Consider the following 17,859-nt stretch of genomic DNA (forward strand, 5'->3'; position numbering starts at 1 on the left):
CAAAACCCATGTTAGCTTTGTGAAGTCACAGCTGGGATAGGCTCCAGCACCCCAGTGGCCCCGAATTGAACAAGCGCAAGAAAATGGATGGATGGATTTCTATATTTATCAATAGTATGTAAATTGAAATGAATAATTCCATGCTTTTGCATACATACATTTGTGTACATCTTTTTTTTCAGTGGTGTTTAAGAGGAATCCAACTCCTAAAGTGATTTCCTCTCCTGATGAGGACGGTACCTATACTGCCTCCTGCTTTGCCAAAGAGTTTGCACCAAAGAAACATGACATCAAATGGCTGAAAAATGGAGCAGACGTCACCAGCAAAATAGATCTGATCACTACAGTTTCTGAATAAAGAAAGGCAGATGGAAAGAAAGTGTACAACGCAGCAAGTTTTCTCACAGTAAATTCCAGTGATGTGAATGAAGAAACTGAATTCACTTGTGTGTTTACGGGAGGCCAAAGTGGATCTTTGAATAAAAGCGATATAGACAACACACTAGGTGAGAAACTGATACTTTTCTTTGAAAAAAAAAGAAAGTTTTTTGGCTCTATGATTTTGTAATAAAACAAAATAACACCATAAAACCAGGTAAGCCTTATGCTAAGTCATATAGAATTTGTTTTGAGTAGTTTCTTTAACTTGTAATGTACTGACATGAAAGTGTTAGTCATATATTTCAACAGTTACCCCAACTTTTGAAGGAATTTAAAAATAATGAGAAAAGAAAACAAAGATAGAGTTTGACGAGAACTAATAGCCAATAAATTGAGGTACAACACATAATACATTAGGTTTTTTCAAATATTTTTTTTCTCCAAATCAGATTTTTTTCACAACCACAGATCTGAAAAACAGTATGTTACAATTATACACACACATACGCACACACCTTTCTTTATGTCTTCATATATACATCATTTTATCTCAATGTCTTGACTTTAAACTTGTACATAATCTCCCTGTTTAGCTGAGTATCTTTTCCTGATGGGACAGAGCCAACGGTGACAGTCCACATCCTCCCACAGCTGCACACTGACCAATTTTAGCCTGAAGATGAAATCACTCTGGTGTGTCTGGTCACCAGTACTGTCAATAAGATGTATATATGCTATTCTTTTTACTTTTTCCAGTTTTTTGTGATTGATTTTTGACCATATTATGCATTTAAAATAATTTTCAAAATGATATGGTGTAGACTACTAAAGAAGTGACACTTATTAGTATATAATAATATATATATTACTATATAATATTAATATATAACACTAATGGAGAGTGATCAACAAAATGGGATTCGGGGCATTTGAAATGCTAAACATTTAAAATGTCTTTCAAGATGGGCTTTATTACGCAACATAATCAGCTCAAGTGTTTTCTCTTTAATCAGTTCTAAATGAAAATGTGTGGTATATTATTGTATTTCTATTCTGGTATCTTAATTACTGTTGTCTCCCCTTTCTTAGCCACTTCAACTGCACCCACTCTGTTTCTTCTGGCACCATGTGGTTCTGAGAGTGGAGATATGGTCACTCTTGGCTGCCTTGCCACTGGCTTTAACCCTCCTGCAGTGACTTTCTCGTGGAACAAAGGCGGCACTGCCTTGACAGACTTCATCCAGTACCCTTCAGTACAGAAAGGCGATGTTTATACTGGAGTCAGTCAAGTCCGAGTGAGGAAACAGGACTGGGATACACGACAGAATTTCCAATGTGTTGTGAATCACGCTGCTGGGACTGTACAGGCTCCTATCACAGAACCACGTAAGCCTCATGCTATGTCACATTTAATCACTTTATCTTATTCTGTTTGACTTATAACAAGTTTACATGAAAGCACTGTGAACATCTAGCAAATTACACAATTTGAATGAATTTGCACATAAATGCACAGGTTGACATTGTTATAGTCTGTAAGACTTATGTTAAGTCATTTAATTTCCTTTTCTTAGGTTATTTGAATTCTACATACATCACATTCATAGTACATTGCTACAGTAAACTTATTCAGTGCGCTTTTTCTGAAGTAATATTTCTTATAAATTATTACTGGGCCACATCTAGTGATTGCTACTTCTAATAAGCATAAGAGTCAGTTATCGAGTTAATCTCCAGTTTTTGTCTTTTGAAGAAATTATAGTAAGGCAAGGCAAGGCAAGGCAAGTTTATTTATATAGCACAATTCAACAACAAGGTGATTCAAAGTGCTTTACAGAGACATTAAAAACAAAATAGATAAAAAGCATGATTTAAAATTGATTAAGACAAGCAAACAAATAAACAAACAAACAAACAAAACAGTATATAAAATCAAAAATCAAAACAGTAGATAAAATCAGAACAGTAGATAGAATCAGTAGTTAAAATGTAAGTTTTGGAATTTAAGCTTAAAAGTGTGGATTTGGTGCTTTATTCAAAAGCAGCTGAGAACAGGTGAGTCTTCAACCTGGATTTAAATAAACTGAGTGTTTCAGCTGATCTGAGGCTTTCTGGGAGTTTGTTCCAGATATAAGGAGCATAAAAGCTGAATGCAGCTTCTCCGTGTCTGGTTCTGACTCTGGGAACTGATAAAAGACCGGATCCAGATGACCTGAGAGATCTGGAAGGCTGACTTTATCGTAAATGCACCCCAAGCTGCTTATGTTGATAAATAATCTCAACACAGAGAGGAATAACTGTTTGAACTTACAACCAAAACCCAAACTTATTCAAATTAAAAAAAAAACATAACCAACATATAATCAAATATTTCACCTCATTAAATAACATGAAATATTGTTAAATATTTCAAAATTCATCATTTTTTCATAGACTTTGTGGGAACACACAGACACACACACATAGTAAGGTGGAATGAGAACTATAATATATCCAAGCAGTCTTGCTCATGATTATTAAGCTTTGGTACATTGTCTTTTTTTTTATTCTTCACTCATACACTGTATTGGGTGTCATACTTGACAGCTCAATGTCGCTTGAGAAACATTCGAAACAACTGGTTCGGAACTGTTTTTATCATCTAAGAAACATTTCTAAACTCAGACTACTGGTGTCAAAGGCAGAACTTGAGATGATTATTCATGCTTTTATTTTTTTCTCATCTGGATTATTGTAATGGTCTTTTTACTTGTTTCAGCAAATCAGCTTTGGATCACCTTCAGACTGTACAGAATGCTGCAGCAAGACTTTTAACTGGTACTAACAAGCGGTCACATATTATTAAATAGTACATTTTAGGTTTCATTTTAAAATTTTAGTTTTAACTTTTAGAGCTCTACATGGTGAAGCTCCACAGTATATCCCTGACCTGTTGAAACCTCCTTCTTCCCGAGCACTTAGGTCGTCAGGTCAGAGGTTACTGTTAACGTTAAAGGTTACCCTTTAACGTTAACTAGTAATGACTTCATGAACTTCTTCACAAATAAAATTTTTATCATTAGAGAAAAAATTACCAATAATCATCCCACAGATGTAATATTATCTACAGCTACTTTTAGTACCATCGATGTTAAGTTAGACTCTTTTTCTCCAATTGATCTTTCTGAGTTAACTTCAATAATTAATTCCTCCAAACCATCAACGTGTCTTTTAGACCCCATTCCTACAAAACTGCTCAAAGAAGTCCTGCCATTAATTAATGCTTCAATCTTAAATATGATCAACCTATCTCTAATAATCGGCTATGTACCACAGGCCTTCAAGGTGGCTGTAGTTAAACCTTTACTTAAAAAGCCATCTCTAGACCCAGCTGTCTTAGCTAATTATAGGCCAATCTCCAACCTTCCTTTCATATCAAAAATCCTTGAAAGAGTAGTTGTCAAACAGCTAACTGATCATCTGCAGAGGAATGGCTTATTTGAAGAGTTTCAGTCAGGTTTCAGAGCTCAGCACAGCACAGAAACAGCTTTAGTGAAGGTTACAAATGATCTTCTTATGGCCTCTGACAGTGGACTCATCTCTGTGCTTGTCCTGCTAGACCTCAGTGCTGCGTTCGATACTGTTGACCATAATATCCTATTAGAGCGATTAGAACATGCTGTAGGTATTACAGGTACTGCACTGCAGTGGTTTGTATCATATCTATCTAATAGACTCCAATTTGTTCAAGTAAATGGAGAGTCCTCTTCACACACTAAGGTCAATTATGGTGTTCCACAGGGTTCAGTGCTAGGACCAATTCTATTTACATTATACATGCTTCCCTTAGGCAGCATCATTAGAAGACATAGCATAAATTTTCACTGCTATGCAGATGACACGCAGCTCTATCTATCCATGAAGCCAGGTAACACACACCAATTAGTTAAACTGCAGGAATGTCTTAAAGACATAAAGACCTGGATGGCCGCTAACTTTCTGCTTCTTAATTCAGATAAAATTGAGATTATTGTACTCGGCCCTGAAAATCTTAGAAATATGGTATCTAAGCAGATTCTTACTCTGGATGGCATTACCTTGGCCTCCAGTAACACTGTGAGAAACCTTGGAGTCATTTTTGACCAGGACATGTCCTTCAACGCACATATTAAACAAATATGTAAGACTGCTTTCTTCCATTTGCGCAACATCTCTAAAATTAGAAATATCCTGTCTCAGAGTGATGCTGAAAAACTAGTTCATGCCTTCATTACTTCCAGGCTGGACTACTGTAATTCTTTATTATCAGGATGTCCTAAAAACTCGCTGAAAAGCCTTCAGCTGATCCAAAATGCTGCAGCAAGAGTACTGACAGGGACTAGAAAGAGAGAGCATATTTCTCCTGTTTTGGCTTCCCTTCATTGGCTTCCTGTTAAATCCAGAATTGAATTCAAAATCCTGCTCCTCACATACAAGGTCTTAAATAATCAGGCCCCATCTTATCTTAATGACCTTGTAGTACCATATCACCCTATTAGAGCACTTCGCTCTTGCACTGCAGGCCTACTTGTTGTTCCTAGAGTATTTAAAAGTAGAATGGGAGGCAGAGCCTTCAGTTTTCAGGCCCCTCTTCTGTGGAACCAACTTCCAGTTTGGATTCGGGAGACAGACACTATCTCTACTTTCAAGATTAGGCTTAAAACTTTCCTTTTTGCTAAAGCATATAGTTAGGGCTGGACCAGGTGACCCTGAATCCTCCCTTAGTTATGCTGCAATAGACGTAGGCTGCCGGGGATTCCCATGATGCATTGAGTTTTTCCCTTCCAGTCACCTTTCTCACTCACTATGTGCTAATAGACCTCTGTGCATCGAATCATATCTGTTATTAATCTCTGTCTCTCTTCCACAGCATGTCTTTCATCCTGTTTTCCTTCTTTCACCCCAACCGGTCGCAGCAGATGGCCGCCCCTCCCTGAGCCTGGTTCTGCCGGAGGTTTCTTCCTGTTAAAAGGGAGTTTTTCCTTCCCACTGTCGCCAAAGTGCTTGCTCATAGGGGGTCATATGATTGTTGGGTTTTTCTCTGTATTTATTATTGTGCTATCTACTGTACAATATAAAGCGCCTTGAGGCGACTTTTGTTGTGATTTGGCGCTATATAAATAAAATTGAATTGAATTGAATTGAACTGTTGGTCCCATGTACTAGGTTCAAAACACGTGGCGATCGGGCTTTTCAGGCACTGGCACCAGGGCTCTTCTGTTGTGTTTAATGCTGCGTAGACTCCATTGACTCTTTTAAAAAGCAGCTAAAAACATTTTGATACAAACAAGCTTTTAATTAATTTTTTTGTCATTGTTTTATATTTTTAATTTATTTATATTTCTGGTTTTATTGTGAAGCACTTTGTGATTTTTATCTATGAAAAGTGTTATATAAATAAATGTTAATTACTTACTTATGTCCTCTGTGCCTGTCTGAAAAACAGTATTGTTGCATGTTGTGCTTCTTTCCGTCTGTCTACATAATCCTTGTCCTTACTGATCTCTGCCTGTCTCCCTCCACTTTCACTGAGCATTAATAAATGTAATTAACTTTAATATTAAATCTGTGTTTACTTGCCAGTCAATTTATATGCAGAATAGAATAGAATAGAATAGAATAGTCACGGTAACTGGAGGGACTCAAACGCAGGACTCCTTGGCTCAAAGGAAGAACAGAGGGTTTATTCACAAACACCGGGTGAGTAGTGTAACAGTGACAAAGTGCTATATACAAGGGTGCGGGGATCAGGGCTCCAGGGAATCCACAGGGGAAAGCAGGGGAACACCCTCACTCCTCTTTTGTCTGTCTTGGTGTCTCACCAGTCTCTCACTCCTCTCTCACACCAGAATCTCTGTAAGGAACAAGGGCAGGTCCACAGTGTCTGTACACAGGAAAACAATGTGTTAACACAAGAAGCTAAACCAAGGGAACTAGATTGCAGCGTCCTAGCCAGGATTTCACTGACACAGGTTAAGCAACAATCCAGCGAAGAGAAGTCTCGCTTCTTCCCTTAAGTAAAGGCCAGTTAATGAGATGCAGGTGTTCATCTCCCAGGTATGTAGGCCAAAGGTGGGAGCCCACAATGTACTCCACCCAGGTGACAGAGGGAGAGAGAGGGAGAGGGGAAGAGAGGAAAGAGAAAACACAAAGCAGAATATTTCTCAGGCAGATCTGCTGGACTGTGACAAGAATAAACCTTGATTATCCCACGGATGAGAAATTTGGGTGTTACACAGCTCTTATAGCAGGGGGAAATATAAAATATAAAAGGAAGACACAAAGTGGTCCTATATACATAAGCAACTGAAGTTCGTATATACAGGTAACAATGTAAAGAAATATGAATGGAAAAAATTGTACAGGGATATGTATAAAATGCACAGTGAACAAACAAGCTGATGAGTAAGATAACCAAAAGGATGTTAAATTGTGTTGTAGAGTCTGACAGCTGCGGTCGCGCTCCATCCTACACTGTGGGAGTAAAAGTCTACTGCTGAACGAGCTGCTCAGTGCTCGTGCAGTCTCAGGCAGGGGGTGGGAGGCGTTGTCCATGATGGATGTTAGCTTAGACAACATCCTCTCCTCCCTAACCTGCTCAATGGACTTCAGAAGTGAGCACTGAAGCTCTGCAGTTCAGTTATTTCCTTTTGTGTCTACAGGAATCCGATTTTTTTTTGGACACTGTGCAAAGGAAAAGTGCTAAGTAAAAGTATATGCGCATAAGGAACTTGTTTATATAGAAAATCAATATAGTATGAACATTGTATACACATATTTGTGTGTCCATTTACAGGAGGAGAAAATGCATTTTTGTGTGCTTGTGTGTCATCCTATTACCACTATTCATCGGCAGAACGTTTTAAAGTTCAGTTTTTAAAACTTCACAATGTAACTACAGCCCAGCCCATGCACCAGTATGTTAATGTCTAACCTCATATTGTGGATGGATTATCTCAGTTGTTCTCCTGACTTAAGTTTAGTCAAAGTCAAAGCAAACCTTACTGTCATCTCTGCTATATACAGTACAGTATATAGAGAGACGAGACGACGAGGCTCCAGTTCCATTCAGTGCAAAAAACAATAAATATAAGAAGAGTAAGAAATAAATATACACTTTAAGACTAAGGTAAAAGGTATAAATATACACTTTAAGACTAAGGTAAATGGATCAATAACAATTTAAATTTACAATTTACAGTTAAATGATTTAAAGTGACCTCGAAGTGATTTAAAGTGGCCAGTGTAGCAGCTTGTAAACATGGGCAGGATTACGAGATGCAGCTGGTCAGAATGCTCTCTATGGTGCCCCTGTAGAACATGGTGAGGATGGGAGGAGGAAGGTTAGCCTGCTTCGGGCGTCTCAGGAAGTGGAGGCGCTGCTGGGCCTTTTTGGTGATGGATGTGGTGTTGGTGGCCCAGGTGAGGTCGTCTGAGATGTGAACTCCCAGGAACTTGGTGCTGTTAACAGTCTCTACCGTGGAACTGTGGATGCTGAGTTTTGTGTGTGTGGAGCTAGCCCAGCGTCAGGAAACCTACAAACGTCACAGCTGTTTAGTTTTCTCTCTTCATTTATGTCGGAAGTGATAGCAAAGCTGTACATTTTAATTTTTCAGAAATCCCTCAGTCAGAACATGGTATATGCTCTTTAAATGGAAACTAGCGAGCTAACTCTCTGCTAACTTCAAACTCCATTAAACTTCATAAATTCTGTTTTCGTGGAGGCCTGGATGTTAAACTTAATTGTTACACCTGTAGATCAGTAGCCACTGATCATTTTATTACAGATGAAAGAATTTATACAGTTTGCAACTCTCAGCGATGCTGCAGTGTTTGTTTGACTTTGGGACCTAACGCGGAGTTTGAACCCGGAAATGGCTTAAAGACTGGATACTGAATATGCAAAGTGGTAGATTGCACAGTTGGTTGAATTTAATGTCAAGTAAGTGATAAATAAAGCATTTTATATGTAAATAAAGCCTTTTATACGTGCGTGTTTGCGTACGTATAAAAGGCATTGTTTTTGTCCACTAGAGTGGGATTTTATTGGCATATTCTGCACCACATCTATGTGCGTTCATCATTTGTTTGAAGCCAGCTCACCACCTGCAACCACTTTCCCGAGAATACGCGCTTCTTTTGCGGTTCGGACTCCTTCTGACATTTCTTTGGAGATGGAGGAACACCAAAGTAATTGCTTAAAGGAGCTTGCTTCTTCGACATCTTTAAGAGTTCTAAACAAATGTCTGTCCTCCTCCAGAAAATCTTATGTGCGCAAACACACTTCTTATCTGGTGAGCGTCTTTTATTTTGACAGCGAATGCACACCTGCAGACCACTTATGTGCACCCCTGACTATTATGTAATTTCTTTGTCGTGTTCTTCTGTTTTACTGGCATTTGGCAACCCATTTAATTAGAGCAGGTAGTTGTACTGCCCTCTAATGGAAGAAAATGCCTGTTACTCAGTGCCGATCGCTTAGACTAGAGTACTAATCAGGTGGAACCAGATAATTTTCCACGGCACACCTGATCAGTTCTCACGGCACACCTATGTGCTGCGGCACATAGGTTGGGAAACACTGATCTAAAGGATAAAGATCACTCTTTTGAGTGTTCACATTTTGGACTGAGAAGACAGATGATTTGAAAGAGGAGTGAAAGAGACCATGTATGTCCACTGTGAACAACCATCACTGAACAGAGGGGTGTCTCACGACATCGTCAGCCACCTACAAGACAGATTTGAGATCACACCAAGCTCCTCAACCCCCACTCACATCTTCCCTCAGGTGACCTCTATAGGTCATATGACATGGTTGGGCAAGGTCTCACAGTGGTTTATGAAACACCTATCATGATAATTAGTTTTTTTCACACCTTGGATCAAATGATGAAGCACATGGTTAATAGTGGGTCAATGACGCTCTTAAGGAACGACACTTACTAGTGTTTAAATACCTGGAACTCCCCACCATTTGGTTTAAGAACTCAAGAAGTCATTTGAAGGAGAGGTGAAACATCTTCACAAAACCTAAAGGAGTCCAGTTACTTTCTTTCTCAGCTTCTAAGACTGTATTATGACATTCCACTTGGTGCCTAGTTGAACTTTCAAATATAACAAACATATACAGTTTTGGTTATTGAATGAAATACGTGTATATGCCATATAGATGTTGGCACTCAAATTTCTATGTGCAATGTTTAGGCAAAGTTTCATTATGATTAGTCCACTCATCTAGAAGCATATAGTGTAATAATAATAATAATAATAAGAAGAAGAAAAACAAGAAGAAGAAGAAAAGTTGCAGTTGTTTCTTTTATTTATTTCAAGACAAAACAATACAAAGTTGTCACTAAAGGATTCCATTTTCTCTCTCATTTTTTCTTTCAGACTAAATCATGATGTTCACAGGACGGTTCCTGTGTTATGACTGAAATGTGGAAATGCGTTTTAACTGCGTTTTAACAGCACCTGTCCTGACTAGTTTGAACATTTAATGCTTTGTGTTTCCATTGTTATTAATGGCATTGTTTATGCTTTACAATTTTTGGCATTTGTGTTTTAGTTTTGTGCTAAATGTGACATGTATGTAAGACGAGTGAGAAAATGCATTAAAAATCAATAAAGAAAACGAATGACTAACTACCTTCAGTTATTCTTGAATTAAGAAAACTTGCCTCACAGAATACAAGTAATGACACATACTAATATAAAACTGTTTATCTTTTGGAAAATTAAGTTGTGCACCATCATATTGCATTACTTGGATTTTCCACAAGAGTGAGACAAAGCTCCATGTGCAGTAGCAGCAATGTGGGTGTCACCTCTATGTGAAAACCTATGCTGATCATAATTTAAAAATGCTGACAGATGCGATGGGAAGGCAGTGGTGTAATGAAGAGGTGCATTCATTTGAAAGCACAAAGAATGTTTTTGTAACTCTTCCTCTTTCCTATGGAGGACGAAATGCAATTGGAAAAAGGATTTTGAAATGCAGTTTATTAAATTGGAATTCAAAAATGAATTTACAATTGCAGAATTTATTCTACAATTCATTATTAAAGCACAGAAATTTTTATTTCGATGCGCGTGGCTCTTGTGGTCCTCCATACTTTCCAGACATGCACAGAGTCAGTGTAAATCTGTGAACTCTGTCTTTGAGTGAAAGCTTAGAGTATGTTTCCATGTGCATTTGTGTACCTTGTGGGTTTGGAGGAATTCACATTTGGGAGGGATGACACAAAACAAATTAAGGCTTACTATTGGTTACCTCTGAAATGATCTGGCAGTGTGTTGCCCCAATTGGCTGAAGACCCTGTGGCAGCCAGCCCAAATCTGTGACGCTGTTGCTGGGATGGAGTCAAAGCATGCTGCTGCCAGTCTAAGTGGCAAGGGGCCGGCAGCAAGGAAGCAGGGCACCATGCCCAGCAGAATGCCTGACAGCGTCTCCATGTCTGACATCCCCACCAAACACCCTCCCTCTCGGTCCTTACCTGATTTCTATACATTCCATTGATAAATTTAAACCATACATACAGTATTTAATATTCTAAAACATATACATGTATATCTAAAATTGAATCGTAGGATGGATTCTCAAAGTGCCAATTTGAAGACTATGTGAGGGAAATCCCACTCACGGCACACCTATCTTATCCTGAAGTCTTTGTATCTCAATATTTTATCTGCCCTTGTTATTGATGCTACAGCCTTGTCTCTATTCAAGAAGTCCCACCAAGTGTTTTCTTTTGAGAAAACAGATGATTAACTACAGTAAATAAAGTAATTTCACATCTTAAAACATCACAGACAAAAAAATATGAGTCCAGAAGCCAAACACAATCCAAATATGAAAACCACATCATGCCAGGGACCTTTTCCCCTACTAAAGCATGACCAGATAGTGCAGTAGTTTGGTAGGACATGCAGTCCAACTACAGTGTAGCACTGCACTCTAGTGGACGTAGTAATTATGACATGGGAAAAAAAGTAAAGCCAACTGCAAAATGAGATGATGTCACAATGAGTCCCATTGCATGTGGTGGATGAATGTGGTCAAGAAATATAATAATTAAATGAATTAATTAAATAAAATTATAACACAGGACATTTTCCACTTACTTACTTACATTTTCCACTTACATTTTCCAATTACAGAGAGCTTCCAAGTATACTGATACTCTCTTTAATCTGTATACGTCACAGTTATTATCAAATCATAGTAATGTGTGTCTAGAGGTCCCGGTATCCAAATGGGAGAAAAATAGTTTGATAGTTTAACAAAAAAAAATAAAATTAAAAGCTAGCACTATTCATCACTGGTCATGGAAAACAGGAAACACTCCAGGTTTTACTTGACCACTGTAGCCATGCTGACAAAGAGTCAAAGTCAAGCCAAGTATTCCTTTAACTTTAACTAGTAACTTAAACTAATGTAAGTCTATAACCAGCAAGCAACCAACAAGGTGATGTAATTTTCTGCACTGACACAAGATGGCGCTAAATATGTTCTAAAAACGTTAAACACTTCTCTCTTAACTCAAGCTTCACAGACAGTGTTAAATCTATGTCCGTTTTTTGACAGCAGGGCTCCCTGGTGTGAATCAGCCTTTATAGTTGTAATGTTTCATGTTTTCTTTAATGACTTCTGAAGTTTAGACTATTTCTCTCTTATTAATCATTCTGAATTAACTTCAATCATTTCTACCTCGAAACCATGATTATGCCTTTTAGACTCCATTCCTACAAGACTGCTCAAATAAGTTGCACCATTAACAATGTTTAAATTCTAAATGTGAATAATCTGTCTGTATTAAAAGGGTAGATACCACAGGCTTTTAAGGTGGTGGTAACTAAACCATTACTTAAAAAGCTCTTACCTGATCCAGGTGTCTTATCTAATTACAGGACAATCTCCAACCTTCTTTTTATATAATAAAAAAAAATTTGAACGAGTAGTTGTAAAACAGCAAACCAATCATCTACAGAGGAATGATTTATTTGAAAAGTTTTTTGTTTTTTTTACAGAAACAGCAAGTTATGAATGATCTTCTTATGTGCTCTGACTGTGGACTCATCTCTATGCCTGTCCTGCTAGACCTTAGTGCAGTAGTCCATTACATTTACTCCAGAAATTATAACACAATGTAGGTATTAAAGGCACTCTGTTGCTGTGATTTGAATCATATCTATCTGATAGATTCATTCATAAGCATGATAATGAGGAGTCTTTCTCACATGCAAAAGTTTGCTATAGATTTCCACAGGGCTCTGTGCCATGATCAAACACCTTTTACATCATACACATATTATTATTAGAAAACAGTGCAAACATTTTTATTGTTATGCTGATGATACCCAGCTCTATTCATTTAAGATAATACAAATGAGCTAGTTAAACTCAGAAATGTCTTAAAGACATTAAAGGCCAGGATGACCTAAAAATCTTAGAAACATGAGGTGTAATCAGATACTTACCTTATATGGCATTACCTTTGGCTCCAGTAATGCTTTGAGGAATCGGAGTCACAGAGCACTTTGCTTTTGGACTGCAAGCTTACTTAGTGGTCCCTGAAGTTTTCAAAAGTAACCTGGAATAAAGGGAACCATGTGAAAAACTTGCCTTGTAAAATGTAAAAAATACACATAATTTAAAATGTACCAAAGTAAAGCGATCTCTCTCCTTTCATCTCAGACAGCATGGTCTTACGCCTGTTTGCGACCATCCTTTAATTTACTGCCATCTTGTGGCTGCAGTTGGTTATTGTCACTGAAAGTTTTGTCTGTATTTTACAGGCATGTGTCACACTAGCACCCAACGTGCCTTGGTGATGCAGAAAATGATGGATTTACAGCCAGTGCACCTGACAGCTGTCTTCACACAGATGGTGGCTGAGGTGGCCCCAATGCACACAGAACAAGCAACGTCACCTGGAGTCACTGCAAGCAGATAGACAGACCCGAGTGCTGTAGAAACTATTGTTCTGCATTGTCTTAGTGAAGTCTTTTGCTTTTACTCACAATTATGTGGTCCTGTCTTTCTAGAAAACCCCTTCTGAGCACATTTAAGGGGTTTTTTATGATATAACCAAGGATAAAGGAGCTCAAAGTAGAAGAGGCTGGAAGAAGCTACATTTTCATTTTTCCTCAGTCATTTTTAAAAAAAAATGAACTGATAAATGTATGGTATAGCTGAAGTAAAAGTCAATTATTCCTGTGTTCACATAGCTGCCTAGTTGCATAGTAATTATCTAATCCAACATGCCTCAGACCTAGCCTTTTAAAAGGGGGCATGCTGAAATGTTCCCAAAAGACAAATCGATGTATTTAATTACTGTGGCAGATGTTGTATTCATCAAATGTTTTTCCTGGGATCTTCTGGAGCCAATCGCCTAGCTTGGTGGTGACTGCACCGAGTGCTCCGATTACCACTGGGACCTCTCTTGCCTTCCTTCATTGCCACCTTCCACATCTTCGCAAGTTGTCCATCTGTATCTCGAAGTCCCACAGAATCTTAGTTTGATCACTGTCGACCACCCTAGGAGGCATGTAGGGTGTTTTGACCTCAGGACTTCAAGGCCTCACTAGGCACAGATGTTTCTGTATATTATGCCAGCCACTTGATTGGAGCATTCCATGTATACCCTGCCTGCTAGCATCTTGCACCTCGCTGTTAAGTGCTGGATTGTCTCAGGGGCATCTTTATACAGATGCGGTAGACGCTTGCCTCTTTGGATCTTGTTCCTGTGCTGCCATGATTACTGCCTCTGTGCTGTCTTTCAGTCCAGCTTTGTCCACCTACTGGTGGAACTTCTGTATGTTAGCCACTTATATCTGCCAGTGGTACATTAGTGCAGGGTCCTGCCATTCCATGATTGTTGCTCCTCTTGAACTTCTTTCTTGGATTTCAGCTGCCTGAGGTATTCACTAAGCACCCGGTCAGTTGTCACCATCTTACTGATGTACTCCTGGATGTTTGTTGTCTCATCCTGAACAGTGGTACTGACCTCATTAGTCCTCGGCCTCCTTCCTTAAACTTAGCGTACAGTCTCGGGATTTTGGGGGGAAACCCTCCATGCATGGTCAGTAGCTTTCTTGTCTCGATATCAGTGGCTTCTATCTCCTCCTTTGCCTTTGGCCACCTTATTATCCCAGCAGGGTACCGGCATTGCATAGGACTTGCCTGGTGGTTGAAGCTTTTCTAGCAGCCTGTTCTTAGTTCCCATTTGCCTCAATGTCTGCAATGATGCCTTCTGGTAATGCAATCCAATTAGGTCTGACTACCTTCCCCCTCTTTGTTACCATCCAACTACACTTCTCCAGTCCAAATGGCATTCCAATGTTGGTGTTGTATATCCTTGTGGTGTGGATCAGTGAATCAATGTCTCATTCACTCTTTGCATACAGCTTGATGTTATCCATGTAGACGAGGTTTCTCATGATTGTGGTACTTCAGGCAAATGTTCTGTCTACCAGTGGCTGGTGTTTCACTCTTCTGGTATCCCTGCCTATTTCTTTCTGTGCCCCACTCATGTATTGAACCATGTGCCTGTTAATCCTAGTCGCTATGATGCCTGACAGGAGCTTCCATCTGGTACTGAGGCAGGTTATTGGCTGGTAGTTGGATGGGACCAGTCCTTTCTGGTGATCCTTGGGGATCAGGATTGTCCAGCCTACAGTTAGCCATTCTAGGTGTCTCTCGTTGATTAGCAGCTGGTTCATTTGTGCTGCCAGATACTCATGGAGTGCAGTCAGCTTCTTTAGCTAGGCCTGAATCATGTTGGGGCCCGGTTCTCTCCAACTCTTCATACTGGAGACCCTTTCTTGGATGTTTGCCACTGTGATGTTACTGGACCATGTTCAGGGAGGTTGCCATGAGCTATTCTTAGATCCACTAGCCAATGAGCATTGACTTTATGGGTTGCGCCCTTCTCCCATACGCTCTTCCAGCTCCATCTCCAGCCTTGGTGGTGCTGTTCTCATATTGTTCCCCTGCCACTTGTATATTGTAATATACACTACCAGTCAACCCAACGGCATTCAATCAGTACTTATCCTGAAACAATACAATGGCAAAAAACAAAACAAAAAACAACTAACTTAAAAATAAATTATTATTATTTTCTAACTATCATTATGAATAAACAAAAACTTAGATGTACTCATCATGGAAATGTATAGAGTAATTTGTTTTCTCACTGTGCGGTTAGTGCTGAGATTTACAGTCAATGTGCTTTCTATTTATTATTTTAATTTTTTTTAAGTATTGTTTATATGCTGTTAGTTTTCCTTATTTGTTTTTGACAGTGATGTAATAAATTTATAACAGCAAAATCAAAAAGTAATAACTGTTATTGATTTTTTTAAACAACAACAACAACAGCAAAAAAAAGGTGCTATATCAATATACCTTCTTGGAAGATGTATGTGTACATTTCATGACTACCAGAACCATCATGGGTTAAGCATAAATTGATTGTTTATAACCTGTGAGACTGAGCTGCATACTTTTGAATACCTACTTTTTAGTTGCTTGCAGTGCTAAAGAACATTGTCTTTGCATAAAGAGATTGGTATACATTGACAAGATAGTTGAAATCTGGGTCAGATCTCAGCTACACACCTACAAAGTTTCATGACTGTATCTTTGCAGCGTGACTACACTGACTAATCAGTCCACTGAAAGACAGACATACAGCTCTTGAAAGTCCTGAAAACCAACTTTGCGGTTGTCTCAGCATCAATTGGTGGTCCCCAGGACTACATTTTTCCACAATGATGCAAACACAGTCATGCAAGGTGAAAACAACACCAACCATGGTGTTGCCACTGGTAATAAAATAGTAGCTATAATTTTTTTAATAAATACACTGACTGATTTCTACTGTAGCACTTCCACTGTACCTTTTAGAACACTGTGGAAACAATTGCCAATCCTCACTATTAATTTAACTCCAAGGTTAATTAGAGAAAGGACTTGATGAGATGCCCTTTCATCGCCTTTTAAAATTGCCCAAATTAAAATTGTTCTTTAGCTATTGGACACTTTTCTGAATGTTTCTTGGACAACTGTCTGTCATTTAGATGTTTCTCCCATTGAAAATGCTACATCCAGATGAACAGAATCAGAATGGGATTTATTTACCTGGATGATTGAGCATGCATCAAAACATCATTTAGATGTTGTTTCACACTCATGAGTCCTCAGGTAGGTAGACAGGTAGACCTGATTGACATCATATTACCCAAAGTATTTGCCTGTCTGCCTTCTCACACATATAAATTGAACTGAAGTGATATCCCATTTTTAATCCATAAGGTTTACTATGATGTATGACGCTTTGCAGCTGTAACAGCTTCAACTTTTCTGGGAAGTCTTTTGACAAGGTTTAGGAGTGTGTTTATGGGACTTTTTGACCATCAGACACTGATGTTGAACGAAAAGGTCTAGCTCAGAGTTTCCACTCTAATTCACCCCAAAGGCGATCTTTTGGGTTGCCAATGAAGTTCCACACCAAACTCACTCATTTATGTCTATATGAAGCTTGCTTTGTGCACTGGTGCAAAGTCATGTCTGGCGCAAAGTCATGTTAGAACAGGAAGGCACCATCCTCAAACTGTTCCCAAAATTATGGGAACAGTACACCAACCCCTCCACCAAACTTTGCACTTTTCTGGAGTCCAGGGGCATTGAGCTTAGTGATGTAAGGCTTGGATGCAGCTGCTCGTCCTTGGAAACCCATTCCATGAAACTCTCTAATGACTGTTTTTGAGCTAATCTGAAGGCTACATGAAGTATGGAAGTCTATAGGGATCGACTTTGCAAAAGTCGGAAACCTCTGTACACTATGCACCTCAGCATTTATTGACCCCACTCTGTGATTTTACATGGGCTACTTTGTGCCTGAATTGCTGTCATTCCCAGTCACTTCCACTTTGTTATGATACCACTAATAGCTGATTGTGGAATATTTAGTAGCAAGGAAATTTAACAATGGGACTTGTTGCACAGATGACATCCTATCACAGTACCATGCTGTAGGAACAATGAGCATGCCTAGGTGCTTGATTTTACTGTATATGCGTGTGGCCTTGGAAGTGATTGGAATACTTGAACCTCAGTGATTTGGATGGGCAAATGATTTCTTTTGGCAATATAGTGTGCAACTCAGCATCAGCAAAGCAAAAGGTGTATATGGGCCAAGGATTTCAGAGAGTGGTTGACTGCAAAATGTCTGTGTAGGTTCTCAGTCATCTAGGTAATGGTAGTTTTATGTTTGCTTGTTTTCTGAAAACCTTATCACAGAAGATGATAGGTAAAACATCTTCAATAACCTAAAGATGTTGCTTTGTTCCCATGTTGACTGCAAATGATTTTTCATCAAAATAATAACATACAGATTTTTTTCATTTTAGTTTTACCTTTGAACCTTAGACAGTTCTTTTTATGTTGATCTA

The 17,859-nt window shown here is 38.7% G+C and overlaps 1 protein-coding gene across 6 annotated transcripts in view; it reads left to right on the forward strand.

The window, feature by feature from the left end:
- The window catches only part of LOC100709195 (uncharacterized), a 1,346,887-nt gene extending 1,336,941 nt beyond the window's left edge, over nucleotides 1–9,946 (forward strand). For all 6 annotated transcript variants that reach the window (XM_025906577.1, XM_025906579.1, XM_025906578.1 and 3 more), the window contains one exon: nucleotides 9,793–9,946. In XM_025906577.1, coding sequence (XP_025762362.1) covers nucleotides 9,793–9,804 — 12 coding nt within the window. In that variant the 3' untranslated portion in view covers nucleotides 9,805–9,946. The remainder of the gene's footprint in view (nucleotides 1–9,792) is intronic.
- Nucleotides 9,947–17,859: the final 7,913 nt, after the last annotated feature.

The sequence above is a fragment of the Oreochromis niloticus genome, linkage group LG4, assembly GCF_001858045.2.
Source record: "Oreochromis niloticus isolate F11D_XX linkage group LG4, O_niloticus_UMD_NMBU, whole genome shotgun sequence".
NCBI classification, from domain to species: Eukaryota; Metazoa; Chordata; class Actinopteri; order Cichliformes; family Cichlidae; genus Oreochromis; species Oreochromis niloticus.